At 45.7% G+C, this 24,213-nt stretch overlaps 1 protein-coding gene across 1 annotated transcript in view; it reads left to right on the top strand.

The window, feature by feature from the left end:
• The window catches only part of adgrb2 (adhesion G protein-coupled receptor B2), a 1,091,625-nt gene that overhangs the window by 535,189 nt on the left and 532,223 nt on the right, over positions 1-24,213 (top strand). Inside the window, exons 10-11 of the mRNA XM_078566906.1 lie at positions 3,719-3,913; positions 12,263-12,331. Coding sequence (XP_078423032.1) covers positions 3,719-3,913; positions 12,263-12,331 — 264 coding nt within the window. The remainder of the gene's footprint in view (positions 1-3,718; positions 3,914-12,262; positions 12,332-24,213) is intronic.

Below are 24,213 nucleotides of genomic sequence, written 5' to 3'. Positions count from 1 at the left end.
GATTAAAGGAAGGTCATTGATGAAGCGGCTGAAGATTATCGGGCCAAGAGCGCTACCTTATGACGTCCCTTAAGCTGGCTGTTGGCTCTAAAGCACTTTGAGACAACATGAAGGTGTGGGACGATGATGTTTAAATGACAAGTTTTTCCTTATTTGTTATATTTATCAAGATGATATTGATGAAATATGGCAAGTTTTGATGTAATGTATATGTTTGATGCTGAGTGGCTCTTGATGCTCTTCCACATTGCCCCACTTGCCATTTGCTGCAAATCCATTGTGTTTCGTGGGATCGAAAAAGTCATGAAAACACCGACCTTTCCATTCATGTATACTTGAAAAACCCACCAGGCAATTGATTAAAATCATGTCAACCATTCAGAGAAGCAGCAATTAATGTTCATTCAGCTGGTATCAACCCACTAGTCAAATGGAAGTGTGGGATATATGCAGCTAAACAAAACCAAAATCTTATCACAAACCAAACAATAGAGGTCCCTGTTGTGGACCTCCCCCTTAAGTTAGTGAACAGCCCTCCGCCAAATGCGCACAGAGCATGAATGATGTGACCATCTGCTCCATAAATGGAAGATGAGGGATGACCCGAATTGCAACTGTGGACATGAGTCTTGGACCTTGGTCCTGGAACACATCACATTCACATGCTCATTAAGATGTGTTGCAGAAGGCACTTCATTTCTTCACTCATCATCTCAGGAGGTCATCAAATGGATGATCAAACTAAACATTCCATTTAAAAATGTTCCCATCATACCAAGAGTCAGAATAGTGGAATGTAATTTACATCACTTTGCTGAGCTTCTGGATGTCAAAAAAAATGAAAGAAATCATAAAATATGTAAATCAAACTTTATTCTTTTTGCCTACTTAAAAATGGACTTTCCTGAACCAAAAGGTGGTGCCTACAGATTACATGACTCACAAGAGTGGCCACAGTTTCTGGAAATTTCCAGCAGCAGTTACAAGGGGAGGTGATGGTGTAGTGGTATTATCGCTGGACTAGTAATCCAGAGATCCAGGGTACTGCTCTGGGGACCTGGGTTTGAATCCTCCCATGGCAGATGGTTTAATTTGAATTCAATAAAAAATCTGGAATTAAAAGTCTAATGATGACCATGAAACCATTGTTGATTTTTATAAAAGCCTATCTGGCTCACTAATGTCCTTTAGGGAAGGATATCTGCCATCCATACCTGACCTGGCCTAAATGTGACTCCAGACCCACAGCAATGTGGTTGACAGTTAAATGCCCCCTGAACTAGGGCAATTAGGGATGGGTAATAAATGCAGGCCTGGCCAGTGACGCCCACATCCCATGAATGAATTAAAAAAACAAGGACAAAAGATTTCCACCCTCATCCTTATGAAATCTCACACCTCATTGTAAGAATCCATTATAATCCACAAAACCAGAGGACTATAACAAAGAGAGAGATACATTGATAGCTGGGGCTGTCAAAATCCTTTTCAAAAAGGAACAATGGAAGGGGAATGGATGTCATTTTCATCTTTATAAGCTTATCCTCTAGCGGAGTATGATTACTCAGAACAAGGTAATTAATATGGATAATGACTCTTCTGGGGACTAATGACTGGATCATTGTAAGCCACAATATAAAGGCCAGATCCACACACCAGATAAGCATCCCTCTATGAAATCATTTAGAAGGAAGGGAGTCACATGACTTGAGTGACCATTTTGAAATCTTTATATTCACTTGAGAATTCAGAAACAAGCAGTCTGCTGATTTACCTCCAACATGCAGGACCAATAGCAGGACTCCAGGTTAACCAAGCATCCTGGAATAGGCCTCAGCCCCTGAAAGCCTGTTTTTCTGGAAACCCCTGACTATCGCCTACCAAGCAGACCATATCTATATACAGCAATCTCATCTTGTTGCATTGCCATCCATTTTAAAGGGATTCTCCGCTGCTGTCTTCTGCCAGGAACTCACAAAAACTGGAACTTCTCCCACCCCACCTCGGACTTTGACTTTCTGGACTCTGGATATCACATGAACTGATATCCATTTCTGTGATTCCTTTAAGTTAACAGTTAAGTTATTCATAGTTGTAAAACTCTTCTTTTCTATCCTCCTTTGTGTGTGTTTATGTTTGTGTGTGTGTGAAGTTGCGATCATCCCTCTGGGTTTCAATGTGTGAATAAACCAATCTTCTGATTTAATCGTAAGGAGAATTTGCTGCATGTCACTTTAAAAATTGGACTTCAGAAACTGAGGATTTGGGGAAACACACCACAGCCTATTTTTAAACAGCTAAAAACATCTCCGCTTATGCACAGATGGCGAGAGGATAAAGGAATTCAGTTTTGCCAGTCTCTCCTGTCCGTAACACTCTCTAACCAAGCATAAATGATCTTTTACAAACATGCTTTCATCATTGTTGCACCTGCAGATTATTATAGTGAGAGGCTGAGAAATTGTTCCTAGGTTCTCTGGAGTTTAGAACAATGATAGGTGATGTCAATGAAACACAAAAGATTCTGAAGGGGCTTGACAGAGTAAACATTGAGACATTGTTTCCCCTGGCTAGGGAATCTATAACATGGGGACACAGTTTCATGATAAGGGATCAATCATTTAGGATTGAGATGAAGAGAAACCTCTTCAATCAAAGGGTTGTGAATCTCTCGAATTATCTACCCCAAAGGGCAATGAATGCTCCATTATTGAGTATATTTAAGCCTGAGTTAGACAGATCTTTGATTTCTCAGAAAATCAAGAGTAAATGGGTAAGAGGCAGGAGTGGAACCGAGGCTGAAGACCAGCCAAAATCGTATTTTGGTGGAGAAGGCTTGAGGGGCCGTAAGGTCTACTCCTGCTCCTACTTCTTATGTTCTTTCTGATGTTCTTAAGTATTTTGTTATCTACATTTATTTGTTATCTACATTGATTCATATACTGACAAATCTGTTTACTTGTATCTACTCATTTCATTAATTTAGATCATAACAATTATGTAGTTCTACCTGGATGTAACATTGAGTTCTTCTCTGGGACTACTCCATTTTATCAAGATGCTCGCAGTAAAGCCAGTGGTTTCCTGTTTCTATTATTGGCTATCCATTGAGATTACTTTGTGGAAATAGCTTCATTGAAACTGACTTATCAAGGCACCTCAATCTGCTCTGCAGACATTGAGCTCAGCCAATAGGAATAGTGCTCAGAAAATCACATTTGGCTCTTTTGATACAGCGCTTAGGGTATCACTTTCTAACCTGCAGATATAGCATTCAGGATATCACCCTTTGATCTGCATACAGTGTTCAGAATTTGCTATTCTTCCTTTTGTGTATAGCAACTAAGTTTTATTCTGCACTTTACAGCATTTGAAATATTTATTATGTGAAATGGGCAGCGTGGTGTACTTTGAGCACTTGCATCTTAGGGCAGAATCTAATACTCTAAGTGCTGCACTTGCAGGCCTAAATGTGAGTCCCTGAGAACTGTTGTAGCTTAGATTAATGAAATGAGGAGATATGAGTAAATATGCAGATTATCAGTGTACAAATAAATATGGGTATTTTCTCACAGTTTTGAAACAAATCATTTACATATAAAGGAATAGATTATTAATCACTGTGTATAACTATTGGTTAATTAAATGTTAGCAAATCAGATAATCTGATTGTTCTAAGAAACAATATGTTGAATGTGCGTATGTGTGTTTTATTTAGATCCGAGAGCACCTGGCTAAAGGACAACGGACCTTGGCCGGAGAGGGCATGATCCAAGTCATAAGGACTATGCTGGGCTTAATGGAAAGAAAGAATTTCTACAGTGGAGATCTGTTATTCTCTGCAGACATATTGCGGAACGTGACAGACACATTCAAGAGAGCCAGCTATATTCCTGCTTCTGGTGATATACAAGTGAGAATTATACTTAATGACAGATGTTCTATATGCTTAATTTTTTTTAACATTTTCCATTGTCTCCAAGGTATATATATCAGGATGCCATATAGAACTTGTAAGGTCATATTTTTATTTCCATAAAAATACTGTGCTAGGAATGTAGGTGATATTGACATGGTCTGTTCATTATTGCTCATTATAGTTTACCTGAGAAGGTGATTGTGGGTGTCCTTTAACTGTTGCTGTGCTTTTGTGAAGTTATTAGTAACACATTGGTGCTAATACAACTTTCAGCAGATGTAGAGTCATGGGACAAGTAGCAGAATGAATAGCTAGCTTGCTTCAAGACAGAGAGCGGAGTAGGGTAAAGGTTAGTTATTCAGAAAAGCATAAGGTCTTCCATAGGATCAGCACTGGGTCCACTGTTGCTCAGAACTCATATTAACAATATAGACTTTGGAATCAAAAACACAATTTCTAAATTTGCAGATGAAACTAAGTTGGGCTGATAGTTAATATGGTACTAGGGAGAACTGCAAAAAATATTAACAAACTTGCAGAATGGGCATATCATTGGCAAATTAATTTAAACGTAGATAAATGTAAGGGAGAACATTTTGGCAAGAAAAATAAGGGGATTGCATGTTACTTAAAAAACAAGAATGTGATTGTGGTAGAGGAACAAAGAGATCTGGGAGTACAAAGACACAAATGACTAAAAGTAAATTAACAGGTTAACAAGGCCCTTAAAAAAGTTAACCAAGCATTAGGGTTTATTTTTCCAGGGATATAATTAAAAAGTAGTTATGCTGAATTTGTATCAAACCTTGGATAGACCATACCTGGAGTACTGCACACGATTCTGGTCACCACATTACAAAAATTATATAGGGCTAGATTTTCCTCTCCTGACGGGGGGCAAACTCCATCCTTTCCTGACACATGCACAATTCCCAATGTCGTTTCTACTTCCGGCTATTTTGACTGGCATGGGAAGCGAGGTGGGCCGGGACCTGACACGCATGCTGACTGACATCAAGACTTCCTGAGCAGATGGCAACTTGAATACAATTGAAGATTTCAGCGATCAGATGGGGTTTGGAAGGTTGTAGAATCATGTGAGCTCAGGGAAATTGTGAACACAGTGGGAGGCCCCTTGCAAATTCAGAAATGTTTTTTCAACTTTAAAAATAAAGATAATTCTACATTACCTTGATGGGAAAATCCTTAGGGAAGGTCCAGAATGCACCAGGGAGTGGGAAGCAGGCAAGGGTGTGGTCCTTGAACATACAGCCTGGGCACAAATCTCCCACCAATGGGAAGCAGTCCTTTCAGCCAGGCTTCACTAGTCTATACTTCAAGAAGACATGGGTGCCACTTGCACGTACAGGTCATTTAGGCACAGCAGCAGCCGCCGCCTCGAGTGCCATGAGGAAGGGTCCCCAGGCAACAGGAGCGACAACCTCAGCAGCCAGCACTGAAGAGGAGAAGGAGCAGAGAATATCCAGAGCAATGTGTGTATTGCAAACAAGCTCACCCTGCCCGAGATGTCAGAGCACCAGTGCGGAAGGAGACTTCACCTTTCCAGGGCGATAGTGACCAGCCCTTTTGCCTTCCTGAATGATGATCTGGTCCCTAGATCCATCCAACACCATGCCTTACCAGTTGCACTGAAGGTCACCTTGGCCCTCAATTTCTTTGTCTCAGGTTCCTTTCAGGGTTCTGTTGCTGAGTTGTGTGGAATATCTCAGTTGCTGCTCTCTGATGCATCCATGCTGTTACAAATGCCCTCTTCAAAAGGGTGGCTGACTTCATCGGCTTCTCAACGAATGCATCCTCACGGATCCATAGGGCTGCTGGGCTTGTGTCTATAGTTGTATTCTCCCAGGGCCAGGACATTGTGGACTGCCCCCATGTGGCCATCAAGGCACCCACAGAGAGACCAGAGCACTTCATCAACAGAAAAGTGTACCATTCGATAAATGAGCAGCTGGTGTGTGACCATCAAAAGAACTTCCTGCATGTCTGTGCATGCTTTCCAAAGAGTTGCTATGACATATTTATACTTTGTGAGCCAAGGCTGCCTCAACTCTGCTACTGCACCCCCTGCTACGTGGATAGGTTCTGAATGATAAGGGATACCCTCTGAAGAAAATAAAAGCAAAAATATTGTAATACTGGAAATTCAAAATAAAATCCAAGTGCTGGAAATACTCAGTAGGTCTGACAGCATCTGTGGAGAGAGAAACAGTTAACATTTTGAGTCCAATATGACTCTTTATCAGAACTGAAGAAACTGATTATTTCCAGCACTTTCTGTTTTTAGAGGTAGCTTCCAATATCACTCAGGTATCCTCAGACAGGACCTAAGTGCAGAAAGAATGAGAACCAACTCAACACCAGGACACTCACTGAACAGACCATAGAGCTACCATAAAAAAGAGATTACAATGCTCGACTGCTTTGGTGGAACATCCCAAATACTCGCCAGCTTATTAACCCAGATGGATGTCTTGTGCTCCATGCTGCCCAATATGGCACAGCAGAGGGATGTGGCACTCGAAGAGGAAGAGGGTGAGGCAAGCCCCATGGAACCCTCATCCTTCTATGGATCATCCTCAGCCTTTGATGTGCTGTCCCACTGGTTTGCTGCTGGGATGCAGCTGGCACCCCCTCCAACCATCATTATACCTGTGAGATTTCCTGTTCAGGTCCCCTAGCTCCACACTCACTCCAGATACAGTCATGCACATTGCGCAGGAAATCTCACTGCTCCCGCCTACATTCCAGGTGCTACCACATGTGGCCCTTTATAAAGTTGCCCATATTCTCATGGGTGACGCTCATGTGCTCGAGACCCGGAGACATGGTCAAGCTCATCACCATCATGGACTCAATTCACAGCGCATGAGCTCTCAGTACCTCAGGGAGCTCTGCCAAATTGCCACACATCTGCTACTGTAGGTCCAAATACTGAGCCCCAAACTGTGGCTTCTGAGGCCTTTGTCCAATGCCCAGAGGAGCATCATGGCGACTCTTCTCTCTCGAGGTGGATTGTCCACAAATACCCTCTATCTCAGGTACCACTTCCTGCACAATAGATGTGTTCCACACCTATTGTCTCCAAATCTAAATTGATCCACTGACGTGCACATATCTACACTGGTGCCTGGTGATGTATCCTGGTATGATGATGTTTCATTGGAGAAAGCTTCCCTCTTCCGAGGTGCTGCTTTGGCCCCTGATGGTGGCACCATACCATTGGGACCGATGGGAGCAGCAAGAGAATCACTCTAGGAATTCACTCCACCCAGTGCTTGGCCTGCTGTCAGAATATGTTCTCACAGATTCAATGCACCCTTCCACTGTCCAAAGGTAACCACCCCCCAAAACACAAACAATCTCCAACACCCATCACTATGCCAACCAACACCACAATATTCCAGAGAATGCCTCACGGCTCTGTGCACCTGAAAGTGAAATTCGTCATCACCCACATGTTCCATTGTTGGAAAACTGTCAATTTCCATGGCCCTCTCCTCCACAGTTCTTACAGAATTCAGTAATGGGGTTCCACTCTCAGCCCTCTCCCTTTCAAGGGCATTGTCCACCCGCTTCTCCTGCATAGACAGGGGAGAGGGAGTTGAGGGGAAATCTTTGCTGCTTGGAGAAGGGAATCTCCATCACCTGGTTTGAAACACCATTTCCTCTTTGGAAGCCTCGCACATTGGCAGTGGTTGCTGCATCAGTGCCCTGAGCACACACTCCTCCAAGGAATAGCAAGCCCCCTGTTGCAACTAGATGCTTTGCATGTTGCATGCTGCAATCCCAGGGAGAACACCGAGTAGGTGGAAGTCTCATTCACCTTGCTAGAACACAGCACATCACTGAAGCACTTGTGCCATTGAACCCAGGATGCCGGTGCTCCCCTGAGGCACTGACCACCTTCGCAATCTCCAACTATGTCCTCTTGGTAATGATGGATGACATTTTCTAGCCAGGCAGGAAGAGGATGCCCATCGTTGTATTCACTACCTCTGCCAGGCCTCGGTCAGTGAACTGTGATGCCAGAATATCCCAGTTATCCTGGATGCTGTCCCTTTCAGCCATCTTGACATTGGGTTAAAAGAGGTACATGGGTCAGTATATGTATTGTCCAGATGTGCAGTGCATCATTGATTTGGCAAGATGCCATGATACTCGGAGGATGGCATTTAACCATTTGACATATTAGTGATGGGTCCGCTGTGTAGAGGCTTGTTGGCTTCATTGTTGTTGGACAAGTGGCATCTCAGCATGTGTTAGGACTATGCAACTGCTTTATAAGAGGCTAGAGGTCCTTGAGGGGCACTCATGCCTTGGTATGGGGTCAAGTTGGCAGTAGCCATATGTCTGGCTTCCTCTGTTGAGGTTGCCATCAGAAGGAAGTTCTGAGGGGTGGTGAAAGTCTCAGTGTGGGGTGCAGCACCTGAGTTGGCTGCTGTTGCCACTTGCAGAGCTGTGCTGTGAACTGCTGCTTTGTCATTTGTTGAGTGCAGGTAGAGGTCCTTGAGGGGCACTCATGCCTTGGTATGGGGTCAAGTTGGCAGTAGCCATATGTCTGGCTTCCTCTGTTGAGGTTGCCGGAAGTTCTGAGGGGTGGTGAAAGTCTCAGTGTGGGGTGCAGCACCTGAGTTGGCTGCTGTTGCCACTTGCAGAGCTGTGCTGTGAACTGCTGCTTTGTCATTTGTTGAGTGCAGGCACTTGCAGGGAGGAAGCAGTAAAAGGCTGGTCTAGTAGAGTCTTCTGAATTATATCTTCACAGGCAACATATGAGGACTGGGTGGAGTTACGAACTAACTTTTACAGGGCAACAATTTATTAGCCATCAATTACAGCAACAATGTCATATGCTCAAAGGTCAAAGATATTGTTGCAGCATCTCCAGTCAGTTCCTGAAAATTCCTGAGCATTTCCAGCCACTTCCTGAATAGTTTTCCGTGTATTGAAATAATATAAATATGACGCTGGAGGTGGGCCCTTTATCATGCCCGGGACAGGATGGACCTACCTCCACTCCCTACACCATTTTTTACCCCGTTCCTGCCTCCGCTTCCCTTGGGTGGCCACAGCCCTGACTACAGTTCACCCTGATTCTGTGGTACAAAAATACAGGGGGAAGGCACAAGCTCTCGGATTGAGGGAAAATCCAGTCCATCGAGGCACTGGAGAGGGTGCAAAAAAGGTTTGGGTTAATACCAGAAATCCAGGTGTGTACCTGTTAGGAGAGGACAAACTTGCTGGGTCTTTTTCTCTTGAAAAGAAGGCTGAAGGATGACCAAAAAGAGGTCTTTAAAATTATGAAAGGTTTTGATAGAATGAAGATACAGAATATTTTCACTTGTGGAGAAGCCCAAAATTAGAGGTCTTCAACATAAGATGGTCACACAGAAATCAAATTGGAAATTTAGAAGGATCTTCCTTACCCTGACAATGGTGAGAATGTGGAACTCACCACCACAGTGACTGGTTGAAGCAAATAGTGTAGATGCATTTAAAGTAAGCTTAGATAAGCATATGAGGAAGGAGAAAATAGAAGATTATGATGATTGATTTAGATGAGGAAAGATGGGAGGAGGCCCAAGTTGGAGCGTAAACACCAGCATGAACTGAATGTGCTGAATGGCTTGTTCCTGTGTTGCATACCCTATGTAAAGAATTCTAGGATTCTGACTCGGCGACATTGAAGAAGCAGCAATCTCTGTCCAAGTGAGGATGGTCTGTGATTTGGAAGTTCCATGATATTGATGCTTTTTGTCCTCCATAGTGGTAAAGGGATTTTCTGTTGAAGTAGCCTTCATGAGTTACTGCAGTGCATCCCATGGATTGTATAAATTGCAGCCACAGTGCCCTGGTGGTGAAGGGATGGTTATTGAGTCAAGTGGCATCAGGCCCAATCAAGAATACCGTTCAGTCCTGGATGCATCATTAAAAAATGAGATGCTGGCATTGTCCTCATGCATACCTTTTATTTGGTGTCTGGTTAGAGCACTTATGTTTTCTCCAACAACATTATTTCCTATAATTGTAATGCTGTTGATATCAAGCCCTATCTCTCCACCAACTCTCTTGACCCCTTCAGTTTCTCCGTGTTGTGAGTGTCCTTGTCTGGCATCCAGGTGAGAACTTTGCTGATGCCCTAAATATAATTTTCCAATGTTCCCTTTATTCATGAAACATTCCTTAAGATTAGAAAATTAATCATGTTACTTCGCTATTTAATAAAGGTGTTCTGAGGAACAAAAGGACCTTGGCATGTGTGTCCATAGATCTCTGAAGGCGGAGGGGCATGTTAGCGGGGTTGTGAAAAAGGCATATGCGACACTTGCCTTTATCATTCGAGGCATTGATTACAAAAGTAGGGAGGTCATGTTGGAGTTGTATAGAACTGTGAGGCCACAGCTGGAGTACTGTGTGCAGTTCTGGTCGCCACATTATAGGAAGGATGTGATTGCACTGGAGGGGGTGCAGAGGAGATTCACCAGGATGTTGCCTGGGATGAAACATTTAAGTTATGAAGAGAGGTTGGATAGACTTGGCTTGTTTTCGTTGGAGCAGAGAAGACTGAGGGGCGACCTGATTGACGTGTACAAGGTTATGAGGGGCATGGACAGGGTGGATAGGGAGCAGCTGTTCCTCTTAGTTGAAGGGTCAGTCACGAGGGGACACAAGTTCAAGGTGAGGGGCAGGAGGTTTAGGAGGGATGTGAGGAAAAACTTTTTTACCCAGAGGGTGGTGTTGGTCTAGAATGCACTGCCTGGGAGGGTGGTGGAGGTGGGTTGCCTCACATCCTTTAAAAAGTACCTGGATGAGCACTTGGCACATCATAACATTCAAGGCTATGGGCCAAGTGCTGGTAAATGGGATTAGGTAGGTAGGTCAGGTGTTTCTCATGTGTTAGTGCAGACTCGATGGGCCGAAGGGCCTCATCTGCACTGTGTGATTCTGTGAATAGTGGAAAGCTTTTTAGGCCTATAAGAAATTGCAGATCTTTCCCTTTACATCACATCCCAGAAGTTCTGTGAATGACCAAATCATAAAATAAATAATTTGTATTACGGACAGGAGAGATTTTACTTAAACAGCCCTGATTTCTGCTCTCACCATCCGTCCGTAAACAGAAAGGTGTTTCTGATTTTTCATTTCCCCCTTTATATGTGGTAGCATATTTTCCAAGCCCCTCAGTTTTGATGTGATCCAATTCTCTATTAATAATCCCGCAGCAAACTCGGGATAGGATGAACTAAAATGATTATTTTATTTGCACACACTGAAATGCGAGAGGAGGGCGCAATGTGGCCTCCTTGGCATTCATACAACAAAGGTGAGATAGAGAACAGACAGACGTACAGGACAAAGACCATAGACAAAATAAGAATTATTGTTTCACATGAGTCCAGAGTCTCGAATCAAAGTCCAATGGTGTATTTTTTCAGAGTTGGCTGGCTGAAGACTAATGCTGGATAATTCACTTTTCCAGTAGAGATGACTTCCACGATGAGATGGGCCCATAGGGATGGATTAGCCTTGTAGGTGCTGATTCAGAAATTCAGAAGCTCCAGTAGAAAACAGTGTGGACGGAGAGCCAGGTATTCAAAAACCTGGCCAGAGCCCTTTTTCTGCTGCTGCCTACTATATGGAAAATGGCTGTTTACATCTTTTCAGCCCCACAAGGCAATGTTACAGGTTCTAGCAGTTTGGCGGGAGGAGGAGGGGGTGTCATGTGACATGACAGCCATTTCTCCACCTTGGTTTGGGCAAAGAATGCATGTTCCTGGTCTGGATTCTTGAGACGGTTAATATTTCAACCATTAATAAATTCAAGAGGTTTCCGAGCCCTTTTGTCCTCGCAGATGGATCATCTCGTTGGCCAGGGCCCTGGCCTTAGAAATGTAAAGGGCCTTCGTACAAGCGCTGGGGATTTGATCTCTACAGTCAAAGGGTCATGGGCGCCTCTTTGGAGATAATGAGGTTGCTGCTGTTCGTAATGCCAGTAATTACTTGGACGGAATTTTACGCTGGCATGATTTTACATCCCCGCCGAAGTCAATTGACTTTTGAACGGCTTGCCGGATTTTACGGCTTCATCCCTGCTGTGACAGGGCTATAAAATTCCCCCTCCTTTTGTGGGATCATAGTCAGCTTCAGTCTTCAGATCTTCAGTCAGCTTAAAGCCTTTGTCCAGCCAGGATGATATATATACTTAGATAAATATATATATATATAATAAAAATATAGGGTGAAGTCTTAGCCCCCTGACATTTGCAAAATGAAATGGGAGAAGTGAAGGAATTATATAATTTCCATTCCTTTTTATTTACCCAGAAATTCTTTCAGATTGTCAGCTACATGCTTGAAGCAGAGAACAGAGCAAAATGGGACGATGCACTTCAAGTAAGTAAGCCTTTTCTGTGTAACAGTTCTTAGGTGTCGTTCATGATTTCCAACTGACTACACTCAAATGGCCAATGTTGTTTACACTAGAATGAAGATCAAACATAGCTTAGCTCAGCTCAGCAATTCTGCCAACCGCTATATTCAATGATAAGTTTATAAAGTTAAATATTTGTGAGCTATCATTGAAACCCCTTGATCTGCTCCTGATTTCTGATGAGATGTCTTTATCATTAGAATCTCCCTTACCACTTACCTTAGTGTCAGCAACCATTCCCATGGATCCTCAACATCAGCTTCCTCCCATGTGAAATAGGACTCCTTCATGCTGACCACCTAGCTATTTTCATTGATAGCCACGACAATGGTCCTGGTTCAGTAATGGTTCTGGCCTCATGCTGATACTGTGATCCCTGGCCACTGGCACCTCATGTTCACGCTGTCACAAAACTATCATATTTTTCATAGTAGTATTGTGGGATATTGTAAAGCAGGCTTATGTTTGTGAATGTGTAGATGGTTCTGTGTGTGGGTGATTTAATTGAATTAGAGTTGGATAGACAACAAGGTTGAAATTATCAAAAGAGTTAGGTGTAAAAAGGGTATTTGAAATGCTAATGAGTGAGCTAGGATAAATTCAGTAGATAGGATGTGAATGAAATTTGCATTTTAAGATAAGTGGAGAGGTGTTTGGTTTTCAAAGAAACGTGATAATTTTTTACAACTGGCAGAATAAATAGGGCAAGGTTATTACTTTTATTTTTCCTAAAAGGAAAAGGCCATATTGACAACATTAAAGATTGTTATAGTATGAGAAAAGTAAATTCCAGAGACATTTGGAAACAATGGGATTTACAGATTAAAGAGAGAGGAAATATATTTAAAGAAGGATGGAAGGTTGTATCAAGTGTGGCCGTGTAAGATCCAAAAGATACACCATGTAAAACAGACTTGGGGAAACAGCCTCTAGCCACTTTGCAGAAGTCTGCTGTTCCAGTAACCAAAATTATGTTAAAAGCCTTTGGAATTCCACTGTCGAATGAGTGCTACGGTAACCTTGCTGGATTGTCTCTTTTTTTCATTCATTCACGGGATGTGGGCTTCGCTGGCTGGGCCAGCATTTGTTGCTCATCCCAAGTTGCCCTTGAGAAGGTGGTGGTGAGTTGCCTTCTTGACCCGCTGCAGTCCATGTGGCGGAGGTATACCCATAGTGCTGTTAGGACAGGAATTCCCGGATTTTGACCCAGCAACAGTGAAGGAACGATGATATATTTCCAAGTCAGGATGGTGAGTGATTACATTTAAAATCTATTTTGGACTGTTGCATTAAAAGGGGTCTGTAGTTGGGAGTCAGGTTAATTAGGAATTTTGGGATTTGTTGTAATATTAAGTAATGGTGTAACTATAATCTTGTGTATGTGTTTTAATTCTTTTTTTGCGGATATATGTTTTAATTTAATTTTTAAAATCTCTAAAGGTGTTAGTAGACTCATTACTTCTGAATTCAATGCACAAACCTCATAATAAATACAAATTGCAAAAACATTGTGATAGCGTGGCCAAGTTTCCTTTGTGGATTTGGTCAACCTGGCAAATACCACGTATCATAACAATGCCCGGAGTAAAATCAAATGCCAAGTTTCTCCAGCCTTCATAACTTAGACCTACGTGATTCTGCTTGTCATTGTCTCCAGCATTTAGATATTTGCTTTGTTTCCTGACAGAGGCAGACACATTACTGTACTCAATTCATGGTCTGACCAAAGCACTGCACAGGTTGCTCATGACTTCCTCTGACTTGCATATTGATTTGGTACGGAACACTATACTGTTAGCTTTAGTGAATATTATTCTGCATCAGTTGCACATGTTATGCATCAAGTTTACTAAGGCTCCTAGGCCCCTTTCAACTTCCTCAGCTATAGAAATGCCAGTTGTGGAAAATGTTTGTTCCCTGTTTCTCCAACCTACATCCAGTACTTTACACTTTTCTTCATTAAATTTCATCTGCCATTGCTCAACCTACTAATGTGGAATATTGTCAAATGTCTTTTCAAAGTCCAAGAACTCAACATTGTAATGTTTAAAGAAAGAGAGAACTTATATTTATATAATGCCTCCTATATCCTCTGGATATCACAAACACTTTACAGTCATTGAAATACTTTTGAAGTGTAGTTACTGCTATGAAGAAACACCTCAGCCATTTTTCAAACAGTCAAGATCCCACAAACAGCAATGAGGTAAATGACTAGATAATATGTTTTGATCATGTTGATTGATGAATAAATGTAGGCCAGGCCATCACCCTGACTCTCCATCAAATAATACCTTAGTTTCCTTTACATCTATCCAAGGAAGCAGATGGAGACCCACTTTAATGCCTCAACTAAAAACAGCATCTCCAACAGTCCAGAATTTCCTCAGTACTGCACTGAAGTGTTAGCCTGGATTATGTGCTGAAGTTTCTGGAGTGGACCATGAAACCATGATCTTAGAGGTGAGATAAGGCAGGCCCTTATACTACAGCTAACTTGGATTGTCGTTGCCTCAAAAAAAATCAAGAGATTGGTTAGATGGAATCTTACTCTTATAAAGAAATGTTGCAAGTCAGTTTGACTCAGTTGGCAGCATTCTCAGTCCTGAGTCAGAAGGCTGGAAGATCAATACTCATGTCAGGCATTTGAGCGCATTATCAAAGCTTGACACTTCAGTGCAGTACTGCATTGTCAGAGATACTGGGCGGTGTTTTAGCAACCAAAAATGGGTTGGGATCAGATGGGTAGCAAAAATAAAATAAAATTGAAGTCTAACTGGCTCCAATAAATGACCTCCTGACTTAACTGGGACATGCTTGGGTATGTGCGAGTAATTTGCTCACCACAGTTGACAAGTTCATTGGCACATGAAGGACATAAATTAATTTAATAATGAACTGCCAATGAGGGGGCATTAAATTCATTTTAATAACATCCTTTTGAATTCAACAGCCCCAGAACAGGGCTCAAGAAATTCACTAGTGAAAGGCGATATTTAACTCTTTCAGAGTCAACCAAATAAACTAAATTAACAAAATGAGGTATAAAGTAAACACAGCCCCTAAATTAGGATAGCTGTAAAACCAAAGGCAAAGTTTAAAGAAAACTTACAAACATCAAACCAAAATGTGATTAAGAGAGTTGATAAAGCACCCCAGTCCCCGCAGTGCCCATTGGGCATGGAAGGCCTCGACGGTGCTGGCAGACACTGCGTGCTCCCTCTCCAGGGACACCTGGGTGCGAACGTAGCCGCAGAAGAGGGGCAGAAAGTCAGGTCGAACAACATCCTCGATCGCCCACTGCCTGGACCTGTTAATGGCCAACTTGGCCACGCCCAGGAGCAGGTTCATGAGGAGGTCCATCTCCCTCTCGGCCCCCCCTCCGCACAGGGTGCCCGTAGATCAGGAGCGTGGGGCTGAAGTGCAAACAAAACAATAATAAAAGGTTTTTTAAATAACTAAAAAGGGAGTTCAGTCTACAACACCCTACGTAAACGTGGTCCATGGACTCCACAAGACCGTAAAAAGGGCAGGTATCTTGGGAGTCCGTGAACCGACACATTCTGCGGTGTATGGGACTGTTGCGTGCAACACCCTCCACCCCAGGTCCCCGATGGAAAGTGGGAGGGCACCTCCATAGAGGGCCCTCCAATGGAGACCTCCGCTGCCGGACGGCAACAAGGCACACCAGGGCATGTCCGGGCGGCGGGCGAGGACAAGGAAAGTGAAGGGTGTGCAGCAACAGCTCGTACAGGGAACCCTTCTGCGCCGTGCTAAATAGCACGGAGGGCATTTCCGCGAGGCGGCTCGGGTTGCGGGGCACCGGCTCCCGAGGGAGGGTTTGGGGCTTGAGGCCAATGTGGAAATCCGTCCGAACAGGGGTGCGCTCAGACGGAAGACCACCGTGCACCTGTGCCACCTCGAGGCCAAATATAACGTCGGGGATGTGAACGACTGTCCTAAGGTCTTGAATTGCATTGGCCACAAGCCAGACGTCCACGGACGCGCGATGCGCCAACTCCAGTGGAAGCATCCAGCCCACTCTTCCACCGCACGGCACATCACTGATCCTGGTCACCCCAGCAGCCACAGCCCTCCTCTCCACCAGCCACTGAAAAGGACGGAGGGGCGGATTCCTGAGCAGCGGCTCTCTGACGATAGCCGCAACTCCTGATGGGGGAGAGCTGCGTCGCGAGGCGACCATGTTCCAGACTTTGATCAGGTCCTGGTAAAAAACGGGCAACGCCTGCAAGGAGCCACGAAGGCCCCTCAGCTCTATAAACAGGAGCTGCACATCATAATTCAGGCCGTGCACCTGGCGGAAGAAACACGTCACCAGGGCACACCAGCTCAGAGGGGGCTCAACATAAAGCTATCGCTGCAGGGCCTGAAGGCGGAAGGTCGCCTCCTGGGTGCGTAGGCACACCAGCGCCTGATCGCCCTCCCTAAGCAGGAGACTCAGCAGTGACCCAGTGCAGTCTTTTGTCCCAGAAGAAGTTGACGAGCATTCTCTGGATTTTCGTGACAAAGTCCGGCGGAGGGGTCAAAGTGACCAGCCGGTACCACAACATGGCAGCAATCAGCTGGTTTATGATCGGAACTCGACCCCAGTAAGACAGGACTCGGAGCAGTCCTGTCCAGTGCCGCAGGCGAGTGGTGACTTTGGTCTCTAGCTCCTGCCAGTTTGCCGGCCAGGGTTCCTCAGCAGGGCAGAGGAGGCTGGTCCTGCTCCAGGTGAAAGGCCTGAGCTCCTAGGGTAAGGGATCCAACTGCCGCAGACCAACCAGGAGTCCAGAACATTTACCCCAGTTGATCCTGGCTGAAGACGCGGCAGAGTAGATCTCCTGGCACTCGCGCATCCTCCGCAGGTCAGCTGGGTCACTAAACATGAGGAACACGTCATCAGCATAAGCCGAAAGGACCACCCCGATGCCCGGCCCCTGCAAAACCAATCCCGATAACCTCCTCCGCAAGAGGCGCAGAAAAGGCTCCACGAAAATAGAATACAATTGGCCAGACAGGGGGCAGCCCTGAAGCACTCCCCTCCCAAAGCGAAGGGGCGCCGCTAGGGACCCGTTAACCTTCACTCGACACTCAGCGGCAGCGTTCAAAAGTCGGAACCGGGCGACAAAATGCGGAACCTGAATGTACGCAGGGTCCCGAATAAATATTCGTGATCCACCCTGTCAAACGCCTTCTCCTGGTCAAGAGACAGGAAGGCACTCGACAGGTGAACAAACATTCAACAACTTTAGAATTGAATTGAATTCAACAACTTTAGATCTTGAACGCCCTCCTCCATCCCCACCCCCTTTCCGTTTCTTCCCCCTCCCTTTTGTTTTTTCCAATAATTTATATAGATTTTTCTTTTCCCACCTATTTCCATTATTTTTAAATCTATACCTTTAATGCCCTGTTAGTCTTTCCACCCCACCCCACTAGAGCTGTATCTTGAGTGTCCTGCCATCCATTCTTAATTAGCACATTCTCTTAGGTAATATCACCACCTTCAACACCTCTTTGTTCCTTTGTCTGTGACATCTTTTGATTATCTGCCCCTATCACTGCTTGCTTGTCCCTACAACCCCCCCCTCCCCCCCCCCCAACCTCTCTCCCCCCAGCCCCCCCCACCTTAAACCAGCTTATATTTCACCCCTCTCCTAATATTACTCAGTTCTGTTGAAGGGTCATGAGGACTCGAAACGTCAACTCTTTTCTTCTCCGCCGATGCTGCCAGACCTGCTGAGTTTTTCCAGGTAATTCTGTTTTTGTTTAGGCACTCGACAGACCAGCCCTCTGGGAATAGTGAATCGTGTCCCGGACCAGATGGATATTATCAAAAATGGTACGGCCCGGGACGGTGTAGGACTGGTCAGGGTGGATCATGTGGTCCAGCACGGTGCCAAGGCGAGAAGCCATGGCCCTGGCAAAAATTTTATAATCCGTGCTGAGGAGGGAGACCGGGCGCCAGTTTTTAAGGAGGCGGAGATCCCGCTTTTTAGGCAGCAGGGTAATTACGGCCCTGCACCACAAAAGGGGCATCTCGCCAGTTGCAATACTCTCCCCCGCGTAGTCGCTCCTCAGGACGTCCCAGAATGCCCTGAAAAACTCCACGGTTAGCCCGTCCAGCCCCGGGGATTTGCCCCATGAGAGACTGTCGAGGGTGCCGTTCAGCTCCCCCAGACTTATAGGGGAGTCAAGCTTTCTGGTGCCCTCTGGGCCGACCTGCGGCAGAACCTGCCACAAAACTCTGTGAGCATCCTTGCTGGATGGAACCAGAGAAAACAGGGCAGTGTAGTAGGTTTTGGCAATGGCCCTGATGCCCTCCGGATCCGAGACAAGGGATCCATCGTCGGCCAGCAGCGTAAGGAGCTGCTGACGGACTTTTTTCCAGTGAGTAGAAGGGTCCTGGAGGAACCGGATCCGCGACCTCACGTACGCACCACAGGACCCGATGAGTTGCAGGTCCCGCAGCACGCCCTTCTTCTCATCATACACCAGCCGCAGGGCCAGGTCCGCGTCAGGCTGACGGAGACGTGCCTTCAGGTCGAGCATCTCCTTCTCCAACTCCTCGACCCTGGATTTCCGCCTCTTTGTCGACCCTCTCGCGTACTCCTGACAGAAAGCGCGGACGTGAGTCTTGCCCACGTCCCACCATAGCCTCAAGGAGGGGAAGCCTCCCCGCTTCCTTCTCCAGCCGGCCCAGAAACGATGAAACGAGTCCAGGAGCCGCTCGTCCTCCAGCAGCAGGTTGTTAAAGTGCCAGTATGCGGCCCCTGTCCGAGCGCAGAACGGAGCGAGCTCCGCCCACACCAGACGGTGGTCCATGCATGGCACCCACCGCACAGAAGCTGACGGATCGCAGGACACATACGTCCTTGAAATGTAAAGGTGGTCGAGTATGGACGCTCCGACACTAGGTGACACGGAAGTGAAAACGCTGGAGTCAGGATGGAGATTTTGCCAGACGTCCACCAAGTCGAAGGACCTGACAAGGTCCCGCAACTTACTCACACCTAGTGTGCGGTGCTGGGCACCGTGACGGTCCCAGGCCTCGAGGGTACAGTTGAAATCCCCCCCGATGACGATGCACTCGCCCGCGTCGATGGAGCCAAGATGAGTGGACACTTCCTCAAAGAAGCTCGCTTGCTGCTGCGAGCCCAGGGGAGCGTACACATTCACAAAATGAAGTGTTGTGCCCCCCAGGCGCACAGTAAGGTGCAGCAACCAGCCTGGCATCGGCTCCTTGACCCCCAAGAGCTCTGGCTGAAAATGTGGGGCCAACAAGATAGCCACCTGCCAGAATTGGAGGCTAAGTGACTCTTGTAGAACCCCCCCTCGCCACTTCAGGAGGCTTTGTCTCCTAGAACAGTATGGGTTTCCTGCAGGAAGCACACTGCATTCTTCCCGTCCCGGAGGACCGAGAAGTTCTGGAACCTGTGCTGTGCGTCCCTGCTGCCATGGATGTTGAGGCTATCTATGGTAGTCTTCATTGTCAGAAATATGTGCTACCAGCACCTGAGATAGAAGAATGAGAGGACTTTGTTTTTAAGCCTTCATCTCCTTCAGAAGCCCAGCGAGAAACGTATGGAACCTCCCCCGGGCATTCCTGTCCAACTCGGGGGCCTTTAGGGTCCCACATAGGTCTTTTTGGGGGGCCCCGCCACCGGTGACAGCACCGCCTCGGCATTTGCCCGTGAAGGCCCGGCTACAGGTGACTGTATAGCCGCCATAGGGGCTGAGCTACACCCACCCTGAGAAATAGAAATAATAATATCCCTCCCTGAGGGAGATGGGGAGAAAGGTAGATTAACCTCCCCCTCTGAGATGTTAATAGAGGAGAGATGGGGAGGAAGAGGGGTAAAGGACAGGAAGACACAGGAGGGAAAGGGGAAGGTGTAGGTGGGTGTCTGTTGATGGAAAATGGAGTGTGGGTGGGGGCCTTGATGATCTTCTGGTAGGGGGAGGGCGACGTCTTCACCTGGTAGCCAGTACTGCCTGGCACACAGGAGTGAGCCCTGTACCTCTTCACCAGGCAGCCCCTGCTACCTGAGCTTAGGCTTAGCAAGAAGCACTGATGGAATGGGCTGAGGGGTGGTGGCAAGATTTTACACACACACACACACACACACAAAAACACCCTTTCTCCTCCAAGTCTATAAAGGTCTTCTGCCCTCCCCCTACAAAACACAGTTCTTGTTCAGCCCCCACCTGAACAAATAAATGTCTAGACACCCACCTAGGATGTTTAAAACACAGTCCTGGCCTCCCTGTCCAGTAGCAGCAACAACAGCGACAGCAGCAGCAGCTCTTCCTCTCTCTCTCTCTCTCCCTCTGTCCTTTTCTCTCCCTCTGCAGGCCTCTCAGGCCTTCCAGGCTCCAGGTCCCCAGCAATGGAAGATGAAGAAAGAAAGGCTTGAGGCAGGCAGCCAGCAGAACAGGAATACAGCAGCAGCAGCAGTCAGCAGAGTATATTTAGGTGCAGTTCAAGAGGTTCCAATTTCAAAAAATGTTAAATTCTTTGTCAGCTCCATTTGGCAAATGTTTAGCAGGGAGTTCTTGTGAATACAGGGGTTTATGACATGGTTGGTGACTTTTAAATGGACCTCAGCAGGATGGGAGATGTTTTAGTCATTGCATCAGGTGAGGAAGACAGCCACCATTTATGGCAGCGATGACATGCTATGGTAGGATCAACAGAAGAGAGATGCAGAACAGCAGGGAGGGTGAGGTCACAGGAGGTACTACCCATGTAAGAAGTCTACATCAAAGACTCAGCTTCCTAGACCTATCTGAAGAGCAGTGCTTCCAAAGGCTCAGAGTGTAAAAGCAAGTGATTGCTAACATCTGCTGTGTCCTTCAAGAAGAGCTTTTCCCTGCTGCATCTGGTGACCATGCATTGCCTGTCACCATCAAAGCCAGCATCCTGCTTAATTTCTTCGCCTTTGGCCCCTTCCAGATCATCAGCAGAAGTAGGTCCAGGGTTTCTCAGTCGGCTGCCCATAAATGTATCAGACAGGTGACGAGTGGATTGTTTATCAGGGTGTCGATTTATGCCAATTTCCTCAGAGACGAAAATAGAATAAGTGAGGGATATTATACCGTTAATGTAAAGCCACTGAAGAGGTTCATACAGCTCTGTGCCAGATTCCCCTGGAGCTGTAATGATGTCTTTGTATTGTGGCTGTCCAATAATTCCGACCTTTTCACTCCGGGAAGCAGATTTTAGAACTCGAGTGAAGCAGTTGAGGAATATCCCCTTCAAACTTAGCTTGTGACACCCAAGGGGAACTCCACCAATGAGGTACAGAAGCTTTTCAACCAGAGCCACGACAACCGGTTGTATTGTAGAGCAAGCCGCCGGCACCTTGAAGATGCGCTTCAGGCTTCAGGTTCCTAGGTAGCTCTGGATGCACCTGTCAGTTTTTGCCAGCAAGTGTCTCTAAAAGGATAGTGATGTGCTGCATCCTAAACAACATTGCACAGCAAAAATGATTACAGATGAAGGAGGACAAAGGTTCTCATCACAAATCTTTGGATGAGTAAAACATTGAAGCAGTGGGGGAGGCTAAAAATATGAATATGGGACAAGCTTTGCCAACCAACCGGGTATATTGCTCTGTGGGGATGTCATCACAGCTAGATGTTTGAAATAAATATTCTGACTGGAACAAATAAGAAAAGAAAACTACCAGTCCCAACCGCTGCCCTCAACCATCTCCCACCATCCACACAACCTTCACTAATCAGTCCTTCAACTATGCATCTTCCCATTCCAGCCATGTACTGCCATTCATCATGAAATAAGAGAAAGGGTGAATTGGCACTCAGAACGCAATAATGGTGAAGATGTGAAAGTGGTGGCATTATTAAAAAAAAAGAAACTTAACAATATGACATTTTGTCAAACATTTATATGCTTATCCTTGGTGAATGACAGCTTCTTTACACTTCCTACCAGCGCTACATGGTGCAACCTCTGTTGCTTCAGCACTCATAGAGATAAGCTACACAGAGCCCTGCTCTAACTGCTGAAAAGCTTTTGACCTGGGCTTTGGAGCCGCTGAGTGGTCCACCAAGACTGCTTCACCTGCACACATGCAGAAGCAGACTCAGTCATAGGGCGAAAAGGAAGCACTTTTAGTGCTGGGGTGTTTGGCTATGTTAAAGGTGGTTAACAAGAGAAATATGAAAACATGTTTAAAGCCAAAATACAGAAGGAGGTATCTGGACATGTGGCCAAAAGCTTGGTCAAAGGGGTCGATTTTAAGGAGCATCCTAAAGGAGGAGAGAGAGGTAAAGAGGCAGAGATGTTTATGGAGATAACTCCAGAGCTTAGAGCAATGTTGTTGTGTTATACAGATAGTCGCCAAGTACACTGCTAACAGTGAGCTATCTCTGACTACTGCCCACCAAAATGGTTCCAACCCACCACCCCGTCCTCCCTCCCGCAGCCACATCATCTGCATGAGTTTTTTTTCTGAGGCCCCCAAGCTATTATTGACCCCCTTGAACTTTTACAGATTTCCCCAAGCCTCTGCCCTACAACAACAACTTGGATTTATAAAACATCTTAACCTAGTAAAGCTCTTAAGCTTCACAGGAGTATAATCTGATAAATTTTGACACCGCACCACATAACAAGATACTAAGAGAGGTGACTTAAAGCCTAATCAAAGCTGTATGTCTTAAGCAGCATCTTAAAGGAAGAGAGAAAGATGGAGCTATTTAGGAAGGGAGTGCCAGAGCTTGGGGGCGTATCATGCTGAAGACATAACCACTAACAGTGGGACAAAGAAAACCCGGGTTGCACAAAAGGACAGAATTGGAGGAACGCAGAGTTCCCTGAGGGTAGTAGGGCTGGAGGACACTACAGGAGGACCATGAAGAGATTTAAACATAAGAATGAGAAATTTAAATTTGAGCGGTTTTGAGACTGGTAACTTAGTGACACCGGGATGAGGCTCCTGACTTCCCATGAAGTAGTATGCAATTCAGCCAGAATTAGAGGTAACTCTCTCACTCTGGCATCCATCCTTCTCGGGAGATGATGGACTGCGCTCAGGGTGTATGTCACTTCTGGACTGAACATTGTTTGTTGTGGCTGTAGAGGCTGATTCATGACTGGCAGTCCCTCCTGCAGCTGGCACAGATGAATAGTGTTGGCCCAAGGTGGACTGATTTTTTTTCTTTCCAGCGGGCTCTCTTTTCCACAATCTGATTGTTTCTTTTGTCCTCTGCTTTTTCCACGCCCTTACTGACTGATTGTCTCCCAAGCACTCCGATCAGCAGAAAAGACTTCCTATGCATCAACTCTGATCCTGGTCATTTTGTGATCCTGTTTGCAGACATCCTTGTACCATTGACGTGGACGACCTGTTGGTCTCATGCTTGCCGTAGAGCATATCTTTGGGAATGCAGCCATCATCCATTCGGCTCACATGAGCCAGCCAATGGAGCCGCTGTTGTCTCAAGAGGGGAAACATGCTGGTGATCCCTGCACGCTTGTGTACTACCACATTCAACACTTTGTCCTGCCTGGAGATGCCCACTTTTCTTCAGTAGAGGTGGAAGCCGTTCAACCCCTTTTCTTGTCTTGCAAAAGTTGTCCATGCCTCACTACTGTAAAGGAGGGCACTGAGAATACAAGCCTGGTACACATGGAGCTTTGCATTTTCAGTTAATTGCTGTTGGTCCATATTCAACTTCTCAACTTTGATGTGACAGCTGCAGCCTTGGCAATTCTGATGCTGATTTCAGCATCAAGGTTATGTTACTTTTGTTATGCCCTTAATTAATTAACAACTCAATGCACTGACATGATTAAGCTACTTAACTCAAAAAC

This window comes from Cetorhinus maximus, chromosome 21 (genome assembly GCF_964194155.1).
Source record: "Cetorhinus maximus chromosome 21, sCetMax3.hap1.1, whole genome shotgun sequence".
NCBI classification, from domain to species: Eukaryota; Metazoa; Chordata; class Chondrichthyes; order Lamniformes; family Cetorhinidae; genus Cetorhinus; species Cetorhinus maximus.
This window is presented reverse-complemented; position numbering and strand designations above follow the sequence as displayed.